General features: G+C 43.1%; 1 protein-coding gene across 3 annotated transcripts; it reads right to left on the reverse strand.

Moving 5' to 3' along the window:
- Positions 1-805: 805 nt before the first annotated feature.
- nod1 (nucleotide-binding oligomerization domain containing 1) lies at positions 806-9816 on the reverse strand. Of its 3 annotated transcripts, none has more exons than XM_036539811.1 (12): positions 9549-9816; positions 8421-8669; positions 7541-7715; positions 5430-7239; positions 5185-5268; positions 4777-4860; positions 4130-4213; positions 3761-3844; positions 3002-3085; positions 2481-2564; positions 1981-2064; positions 806-1675 (listed from the first exon to the last, which is right to left on the reverse strand). In XM_036539811.1, exons 2-12 carry the CDS (start codon positions 8613-8615, stop codon positions 1603-1605), a joined length of 2841 nt encoding a protein of 946 aa, XP_036395704.1. In that variant the 5' UTR covers positions 8616-8669; positions 9549-9816; the 3' UTR covers positions 806-1602. The 3 variants fall into 3 exon arrangements, with proteins under 3 accessions (XP_036395704.1, XP_036395705.1, XP_036395706.1); XM_036539812.1 differs by lacking the exon at positions 9549-9816 and adding an exon at positions 9228-9464; XM_036539813.1 differs by lacking the exon at positions 4130-4213.
- Positions 9817-10286: the final 470 nt, after the last annotated feature.

A 10286-nucleotide genomic window follows, 5' to 3' on the forward strand; every position in this document is an offset into this window, starting at 1 on the left:
CTTTTGAAGCACATTGCATAGTGTTGTTTGTGTGTGTGTGTGTGTGTGTATGCGTATGTGAATCTCTCGGTTTTGTAAAGTTGTAAGGGTCAGAAATGGGGCAGTTGTGAAATAACCTCAGTGGAGGAAACCAAGAGTAATGACAGCTGTTTAAAAGCTTCTTTTTTATGATCATGTGTTTGCTTTTAGTGAAGTTAATTAAAAGTACTGGTAAAAAGCCTGTTCACACAGTAACAGCTACAGTACACTACAAACTAACCAACGCACAGACCTGGTGTCAAATATTTTTGTCATTATGTGCATTTTTTTATGCCATTACTGTACTTATGCCCAGCCTCTTCACAACTGCAGCTTTGACTGGAAAATTTCAATCTAATAATAATAATGAGGTACAAAGCATGACTGCATAGAGTCTCTTTTCAAAACATCTGCTAACACAGACTGAGTTGTATGCAAACAATTACATAAGTAACCAAACAGGAGCTTACAGTAACCAAAAAGGAGTACATACATTCCAAACTTTGACAACTAAAGAGAAAAATATGATTTGAAACCCCAGTTGATGTATTTGGACACATGACATACTTATACCGACACACAGCATACAAGTTTCAAATGTGATGGATCAGTCTGTCTAACCCTTCAGTTTTTCAGTTTTGGTGCTATCAAGCTTTCCAAAGTAAAGGCTTCATTAAATCACAGTTTTTTACAGAAGTACTAACTGAATGCTGAAAAAGGAACTTCCTGACTAAAACACAGATCAATGTCATTAGTTAAAGAATTCACAAGTGCAAAGGTCTGGGTGTTGACTGCCTTAGTCATGGTCAGTAAGTTTATTAATGTTTAACACTGTACAAAGCTGGCACAAAAGCAATATATTCAAAATAATACATCTGACAGCCTCATCTCAACTCTGTGTACTTCTACATGTACCTATACATCTGAAAATGAGAACACCATTTTTTAAAGAGCACAACTCTATTTTCTGTTGTGATGAAAGTAAACATAGACAGTAAACCATACTCCACAATAACATTCTTACAGATAAATGAACCAAAGACAGCAGAAGACAGCTGTTGTCTCCTGACATGTCCGTGTACATTACTACAGCCATAATGGAATGTTATCAAATCTGGGCAGAATTCCCTCTTTTCTGATCCCAGGATTGTAGGATTAGTAGGATCACTAAGATTCTGGGTAGTGTAATGTAGAGAAACCGTGAATATCTCTGATGTTCACACACACACACACACATACACACACAGAGCTAATCTACACCCGCACGTCTCAGACATATAACCTATTAGCTTCCACTTACACATACACATCGCAACCTACCCCCAACACTGATTTATTACACACCCCACCTCTCTACCTATATACACACTCCATACAGCCGCATACACTACAAATGTACCTTATGTGTCTACCCATACGTTCTCATATACACTCTTCCATTAGATTGGAAAGCTCCCCTAACACAGTCCTTGGTCTTTCTCCATCAGCCTACCACACTACACACCTACATTTACCATCCTACACACACATCCACACACCCCCCTCTGTAGCAAGAGGCCTCTCTGGCATCTGCACATTCCCTGGTCAGCAGAACCGCAGCCTGGTCTCCGCCTCAAACACTGTTTCTTCCTCCTTTGAGAGCTGGTTTCCCTTCATACTGTGGGAGGATTAGACATGCACAGAATTCCGGAACCAGTGTGGCATTCGAAACTGTTTCACTTTTCTTATTATTTCTTCTAAAAGGAGTGTTAAAGTGCGAGTCTACAGGCTGTACACAAAGAATACCTGCCTGCCTTTGTTCCATAAAAGCTATTACTTTTGCTGTCTTTGTATTGGTGCCATTAAGGCATTTAGTTAAACTTTAAACTACAATCTGTACAAATAAAAACACATAAAAAGAAGAGAAAGGACAGCTCACTCATTAAAACAATCTGTGATTGTGATGGCTGGAGAGGGGCTTACCAGATCTCTTTGAGGGACGTGTTGTGATTCAGGGCCTCAGCCAGCAGCCTGGCTCCTTGCACTGTCAACCGGTTGTCAATTAACCTGTGAAGTGGAGAGAGATCAAAAATGGTCACCTTATCAACATCTTTTACACCCCATCACTTATCAGACTAGGTGGTAACAGGAAGAAGGCCATAAGAACTGGAGATGTCACACCATTTGAAGGAACTCGAAGGTACTATCTTTTCCTCTTATGTTAAGTCAACATTACTTTTTGCAATTGCCCTTCAGTAGGACATATGGAGTAAATATAAGAGCACTGAATGCTGGACTTTATCTCATTGGGTCTCAAGTTCTGATTTGCAGATTAGTCCTTTAGCAAGGTAGGACCAGGGTTGAGGAGTCCTGCAGACACTGTAGCCCTCCAGGACCACGGTTGAGTGGTCCTGCAAACACCGTAGCCAGAACCAGGGATTATTCCTGGGTCACAGTATGAGAATTTCTATATTCTCTCTCACCAGAGGTGGGTTAGTCCAGTGTTGACTCTGATTGCTTCTGCAAGGTCAGAGGCAGCATCGTCTGTAAGCTCATTCTGAACCAACCTGAAAAAACATAAACATACACAGTGATGATAGTCTTATTTATATTAACCCTCTGTCATTTGTTAGACAATTTATAAAGAGAGAGTACAAAGTGCATCAAAGTGCCATGAAAGACAGTACATACAGCACCATGTTTGAATGTGCCTCGGCCCCAATCAGTGCTGAGATAACTAATGCATACACGTGTCAATGAGTAAGTGGAGAGCAAGATACCCTATAGTAAAATATCTAACAGAGAGGCTACAAAATACCCTACAAAAAAACTCTGACATACAAAAAAGAGGAAGGAGACTTGGGTGGGAGAGAGGGTATGCTTATCTGGCACAGATCCATTCAGTATGTAAGCTCAAAATATTGCTAATCGTACCATATTGTCATGGTTCTCATGTTACACAAAAAAGATAAGATAGACGTGAGCCTATTGATAAAATGCTTACCAGAAAATGTGAAGAGAAGTGTTCTCCTTCAGTGCAGCTGCCAGACTGCTTCCACCCTCAGATGTGATGCCGTTTGCAGACAGGCTGTGAATGAGAGACTGTTTTCACCTGTCCGCTTTTAATTATTTCCCAAACTGAATCCTACTGTCACATCACAGCACACATAACACCACTGGTATTTGTTCCACCACTGCACAGCAGGAGAGAGAACTGAAACTTCACACCACGTGTATTTTCAATTCCATTTTCAAAAAAAAATCCAAAGCTCACATTTTGTGCTGATTATGGTGACAAATTGGAAGCTTTTCATCTCAACTTTCACAAGTCATCCGATGTTTCATCACAGAAATGGACAGGAATCAACAAATTTGGAGGAAACAAATATTCTGTGCACTCCTCCACAGGCAAAAAAGCAGGAAGTCCAGTACTATTCTTGTGTTCTGGTTAAGCCGATAGTGATGTCCTCACTGTTCTGTTCACTGCTCTGGTATCTGATTATTAACTACATTACTGATGGACACCTGTACCAGTAATTGCCAAAACTGCAGTGTACTCTGCATTCTGTCATGACTCCATTTTCTCATCATAAATCTATTCATTTTATTGATGGTATTTTATATTGTATTGCCTTTTCCTCTCAATGCTTCATAAGTTAATGTAACAACATGATGTAATCTTCTGAAAGTCTGCCAAATAATAATTAACAATTCTAAACACTCAAGTGCTTGTTTTTTTTCCAAAGAGATCACTGTTTCTCACCTGAGATTGGTCAAGCTGGGGTGATTCTTCAGGGCCTCCGCAAATGCTCTTGCGCCTTCGTCCCCGATGGTGTTCCCCCACATTCTGTCCACAGAGCAAGAATAAAACATTATACAAATGCTTGCTCAGTGCAAACTGAGCTTGCCTATCCACAGCATGCAAATAATACTTTTATATATATATATATATATATATATATATATATATATATATATACACTCAATATCTTCAGGGTGCTAGTGAAAGATGATATATGAGATACCACTGTGCAAATCTCTTTTCCAGACACAATCGAACCAACTGATTTTGCTTAAACTTACAAGGCTGCAGGTTACACAGTGTTGTTTAAAGTTATACATAATGCCTTACCCAACATCAAAGATGGATTTGCTCTTGTGAACTGCACTAGCCAGCCGTGTACCTCCTACGCTTGTGATCTTATTGCACCCAAGTCTAAACAAGTAACAGATTTTGTGTCATAAACACAGATGTGAAATATCCTTCCAGTCTCAACCAGAATTCAACAGCTCAAATAACATAACAAATAATAAAAACACCTTTTTACATAGCTTCTCCATGTAATCCAAGATCACGTCTGCCTGTTCTTTTGCCAACTAATTTGTTGTATTAGCTGTATACACTGTATGACTGACATCCCTGGCACACAGAAATACTAGTAATGGAAATCTCCCTATTACAGTGGTAATAATAGCTTATCTATGTGTCATTCACATACAATGCACATACAATGAGAAAAATGCACCCCAGAAAATAAGAAAGTAATTTTGTGTGCTTGTTTTTGTTTTCAGTATATAGAAACTAGAATGGGGCATCATTTTCAATTCTGGCCTTCCATAAATGATTCAGTCCTTTTAAAAAAACTGAACAGACACCATTATCTGACAGATTAGTGTAGCCACAGAATGGTTTGTTTTTCATTGTGTACATGTTTACAAGGTGTTAATCACTAAAATTACACATACTTAAGAGTCCTTAGATACTAAAATTACACATACTTAAGAGTCCTTAGATGGGGGCACTCCTCTACTACCTGTGCTAACAGGTTGGCTCCAACATCAGTGATGTGGTTCTTATAAAGCCTGGAAAATTAAGGGTGAGTAAGAGAGATATATTAGCACAGAGTTACATCAGCTGGAGCCAGTAATATAAAATAAAGTTATCAGCCACAACAAAGCTAAACATAAATAATCCTCAGCACCACTGTTAAGCTATTTAACACCTATGCTTATCAAGGCCTTTATCTCAGGGCGTAAACCACCTTGTGTGGCTTCAGGCACATCAGTAATGAAGGAATTTGAAAAGCTAAAGCCATCTACTTGACACAATGTGGTATGCTTCTTCATAAAACCTTGTACCTCTAAGAGGCAGAATGGATTGTCAAGAGAACGGTAAAGTACACCTACCCCAAAACCTTGACCACCTTGTGCTTTATCAGTTCTTTGGCCAGTACCTCTATGCTGTTGTCTGTGATCTGATTGACACACAGCCTGAAAAGACCCAAAAGTTTTTTTCCACTCATTTAAAAATGCTCCAGCTAAACAGACAAGTTACATCCAGCCTTCCAACATTTCCATTGTCCAATTGCCTACTTTCTCATTCAGTTTCATCATGTGAAGGACACTGGACATGTTAACCACAGATTCCTCACCTGACTACAGTCATCTTACAGAAAGAGGGCTGCAGCTGCTTCACGCCGTAGTCACTGATGTTGTTGTTGTCCATGTCCACGCCCAGGCGTTTGCGGTGGTGGTGCAGGATGAAGTTGAGCGCACTGCAGTCGGCAGAGAACATGTTGCAGTACGCCAGTTTGATGTAATCCGCGCAGATCCCCCTAGCTGTCAGCCGGGCCACGTCCTCGCTGCGCATCTCAAAGATGCACCGCAGCATCCACAGGAAGTTGGGCATCACGTGAACCTTGCTGCCCTCGGTGTCAGTGGTGTGCCGGGGCAGGCCCTTCATGTGCGACTTCACACTGCTCGACAGGTAGGACTTGAGGACCTCCCTCTTCTTCTTCAGCGAAGCCGGGGGCATCAGGTGCTCCAGCAGGGCGGCACTAGATTTAGAAAGCAGCCCACACAGGAAGAGGTTGGTGAACTGGAGGTGCTCGTTAGTCTGGAATGGGTCCTTCCCGCGGGGCTTAGAGCTCCCCAGGCAGGAACCGCACAAAGGGAAATGGGACGATTTTCGATACTCGCACTCAGCAAAGTACTTCAGGATACCCTCTGAGCCCGTGCTCTCATCCAGCACCAGGGATAATGCAGCCAGGAAGGACTGGAGTGTCAGGTGCAGGAACTCGTAGGTGGCGGGGTTTCCGCAGCTGTCGTAGTGGCTAACCGGCCTCAGGAATCCCATCTGCAGGTCCTCCTCACTGATACCGCAAGAGGCCACCTCATCCTGGTTGAAAACAAAGCCTCCCTTCTCCATCCCGAGATGAGCCAGCTTTCCGAAAGCCCCCAGAGTGGGGCCCCTCCCTCTGAAGGTGTCAGCTGGGCACCTGGTACTCCTTTTCAACAAGCCAGGGCTGGAGGAGCGGCCAAGGAAAACTTCGCACAGCAGCAGAAAGACGCTGGTGAGGGTGACGCAGGTGTCCGGCAGCTCAAAGTCGTCATACATCATGTGAAGGTGCTTGAAGCTCTTGAAGGTGATCCAGCAGAAAAGAGGGATGGAGCAGAGACCACAGAGGTGGGGGCTGGCATCCAGCTGCACCATCACCAATTCCCGTTGGTCCCTCTCCTGGAAGTGTAGAGCTGCGTACCTCCGCAGGTTTTCTGGCGAGAATCCTTTTAGGACCACCTTCTTGCGGATCACCCGGCTCTGGATCTCGGTGCCTGTCCGGGCTGTCAGAACCTTCCAGGACCCCTTGAGCAGCTTCCCACTCAGTAGGTTGGAGAGCAGCATTAGAGGATGGGCCTTCTCCTCAGGCGAGACCACTTCGGGCACCTTGTCCAAATCAAAGTCAGGGTGGATCTCATCGTAGCCATCGAAAGTGAAGAGCACCGTCTCAGGGTGGCGCAGTATGTAGCCAAAGACCTCGTCGTCTGGGTCACCATCTGGGTAGCAGTTGTGCTTGAAAAGGAGGTCTCTCAGGGAGATCTCGTATGATTCCTTAAAGGCGCTGAACATTCGGCAGCGGAACTTGAAGAAGAATTTGGCACCAGCGGCAGGAAGCTCCCTCTTGGACCACAGGTTCTGCAGCTTCTGAAGCAAGATGGACTTGCCCACGCCAGCGTCACCTGTGACAAAGATGGTCTCGGCGTGCTCGTTGAAGACGCCCCGTTCACCTAGGAGCTCGTCCAGTGTGTCCAGGTAGCCGAGGCCCTCATTCCTGTCACTGAGCAGCTCCATCAGAGTGTCCATGTACAGGTCCTCTAAAGGAGTCTCCTCTTTCTGGGCATATGAAGCAATGAAGCGGGTGTCCTGGCCCAGTTCATGACGCAGCTTCTCGCAATACTTACTGACTGCCAAAGAAACGCACAATAACATTTTAGTTTTTAAAAAATACAACATCCACACCTTATAAAAGACTCATGGCTGTGCGGTGTAGTTAATAGGAAACTGTGTAACCAGAAGGTTGCAGGACTGAATCCCAAGTGGGGAACTGCTGTTAAACCTTTGAGCTATGAACTCAATCCCACAGGCTTCATAAAACATCACAATGTATAAAACCTAAAATGAACACTTATATGAAATGACATGTTTATAATGGTTAACAACTGATTTCTTTCAATGATTGATCCAAGTGGAGAATAACACACTTACTTGGATCAGTATTGATCACTGGTATTTCCCGCACTGAACTGGAAGGCTCATACTGGATCTCTTTAAACCAGGGCCGTAGGTCAATGAACGCATCATAGGCCTCATGCAGAATGTGTACGAAATATTCAGAGACCTCCTCCCCTTTACTCTGGACCAATTCCAGGATCTTACGCACCTACAAAACAGCAGTGACAAAAAAAAACTTTTTCTCTTGTGCAACAACTCATTTTTATCCATATATTTTTAATCACCATAAATTTCAACTTTCATCATATTTCAAGAGGGAAATATTTTTCAGGTGAGATATTGACTGCAAACCAAAAAGAATCTGTTTTTTTACATTAGATGTGCCATTGTTTACTATGGTAACACTGTAGCATCAAGGATAACAAAGATTTTAAATGAAAATATTCAGTCAGTTAGAGCAGTGTTTCTCAAACCTCTCCTGGAGTACCCCTTGTCCTGCATGTTTTAGATCTCTCCCTGCTCCAACACAGCTGATTCAAATGATCAACTCGTTATGAACTCCTGAAGCTGCTTAATAACAAACTGATCATTTGAATCAGCTGTGTTGGAGCAGGGAGAGATGTAAAACATGCAGGACAAGGGGTACTCCAGGAGAGGTTTGAGAAACACTGAGTTAGAGGGACAAACATGATGTAATCAAGCCAAGTATGATGTTCTTCGCTGAGTGAGGAAGAGATGGAGGTCTACTTGACCTTGTAAGAGGGAGCTACCTGGCACAGTGAGGTGAGAGTCTGTATAGAGGGGGCTGTACCTAGCATCTGGTGGAGAGGAGCGGGTGGATGTACACCTGGCTGGTGGAAGGGTGAGCCTGGTGTACCCAGCTAAGTGAGAGGCAGGTGTACAGGCGGGATACCTGGTCAGTCTTTGTTGCAGAACGCAGAATAATCTCGGTGTCCTCGGCACAGAAGAAGCCACTGCGCTGCAAGTTGTCCAAGATGCACTGCGTGTTCTTCACCTGTCCCACCAGCAGCTCCCTGTACACCGTCAGCAGCCTGCATGTTGATTTGGGGCCCCCAAGGGGACCCCCTGCACCACTGTCCCAAAGCATGCTCTTCTGCACCCCTTCCTGTCCCTAGTGGACAAGGGGAGGGAACATCCAGGTCTATTGACAATATGAGACACACACACAGTGAGGAAAATGTCATACAGTAATTAGTCTTTCAGTAGCTGAACTTCTATTAAATTACATTGGACGACGGTGACAGCACGGAGCAGTGATTTTAACAAACTCTGGGTGAGTTTCGATCTGCCTTCTGAATATCCCCCGACGCTTCTGACACTCAACAATTCGTCTCTGGATTACAACAGTCCTGTATTACAGTCCGTGTAATGGGACTCCGAATAAAGAAAAGGACATGAACGGAAACAGGATTGGGCTAACATTAGATAGATGAGGCAGACACTAGATATTTCTCGTAACTGTATGAGCAATACAAAATTACAAGTATCTGCTGCATTAATTATGAAGTTCAAACAGCAGCTTTCTTTTTTGTACAGCTAATGAAGGCTACATACATACTGTAAGACTTCCCGCCCCACTATCCACGCGGTTCGGAACTATAAACAATAATTTTAGGTAAAATAATAATAATAATAATAATAATAATAACAATAATAACATTGTTACTGTATACTTGTTTACCCTAAAACAAAACATTACCTAAGGCGTGTCTTTGTCCTGTTCGACTCTAGAATGACACTCATCGGTCTTGTCCGCAATTGTTCTTGTCTTAACCAAGTGATAGACGGTACCGCCTGTTAAATCTTCGTCAATTCCTAGCGACTTCAGCGCCTGGTCACCTGACTAAATATTTTCCCTTGAACGTTCATCATTTTGGAGCGGACAGAGAAGTCAAAGTAGGTATCCACCTCACATCAGGAATGCTCAACGTCACGTAATTAGCTAAGATCACCATCATATCGACAAATACTTTCTTCCTGCTGATAATATAGACTGCTGTTATTCCACCTCGCTACTTACCATCTATGAAAGTGAGCCCAGCTAGTTCGGAGGAAGTGAAACTAAAATGTAGATCTGAGATCTGTGCAATTTTACTTCCAGTTGTGCAATAGCCACTGTAGCTCATTTCCACCTACATCGTCTGAATTTTCTGGTTAAATTGTTTACCCTTGCCAAGGTATGGCTAAAAAATGCGTCCCAAAAGAGGACATATGGTCACCCTAAATTGTAATTATAGAGATTGTAACCATGCCTCTTCCGTGTTTGCATTGACGGGACTTCTACAAAATATTTCAGCAAGACGCCCTCTGTCCTCCCGCCCCAAAACCGAAATTCCCCAATCAGAAGCGTCAGCTTTTTCCCCCCAGCTATCGTATTGTAGCTGGGACAGTGTTTAGACATATTTTGGCATACTTAAACGATTCCTGTTTTGTTGGCTGGTTCTTTTTGATCGTGTGTGGTAAGATCACAATCAGTTAACAGGGAAAGTCGTATGCTAAAGAGAAGATACTGAAAGGGTCTTAATAGCCTGTGCAATGGATATGTGGACAACGATGAGGTTTCTTGAAATGAGGCGAAGGTAAACGAGTAACTAATGGCTGTCCTCAACAGCAGGTCAATTCATTTTTCACTCTCTCGTTCTCAGGTTAGTGAACTGGTGCACCACTTAAATGTGATAGATAATTATGAATTTGTGAATAAAGATCATCAGATGATGATCAGGTGATGTCACACAATTCTCCTTTCTGCGTGTTTCCT

The sequence above is a fragment of the Megalops cyprinoides genome, chromosome 10 (genome assembly GCF_013368585.1).
Source record: "Megalops cyprinoides isolate fMegCyp1 chromosome 10, fMegCyp1.pri, whole genome shotgun sequence".
Taxonomy (NCBI): Eukaryota; Metazoa; Chordata; class Actinopteri; order Elopiformes; family Megalopidae; genus Megalops; species Megalops cyprinoides.

Coding starts and splice junctions, on each gene's coding strand:
- nod1 (XM_036539811.1), bottom strand. CDS start 8,615: ATGCTTTGGGACAGTGGTGCAGGGGGTCCCCTTGGGGGCCCCAAATCA. Junction 4,861..5,184: donor AAGGTGGTCAAGGTTTTGGG/GTAGGTGTACTT, acceptor TTAATTTTCCAG/GCTTTATAAGAACCACATCA. Junction 2,565..3,001: donor ACTTCTCTTCACATTTTCTG/GTAAGCATTTTA, acceptor ATGTTTTTTCAG/GTTGGTTCAGAATGAGCTTA.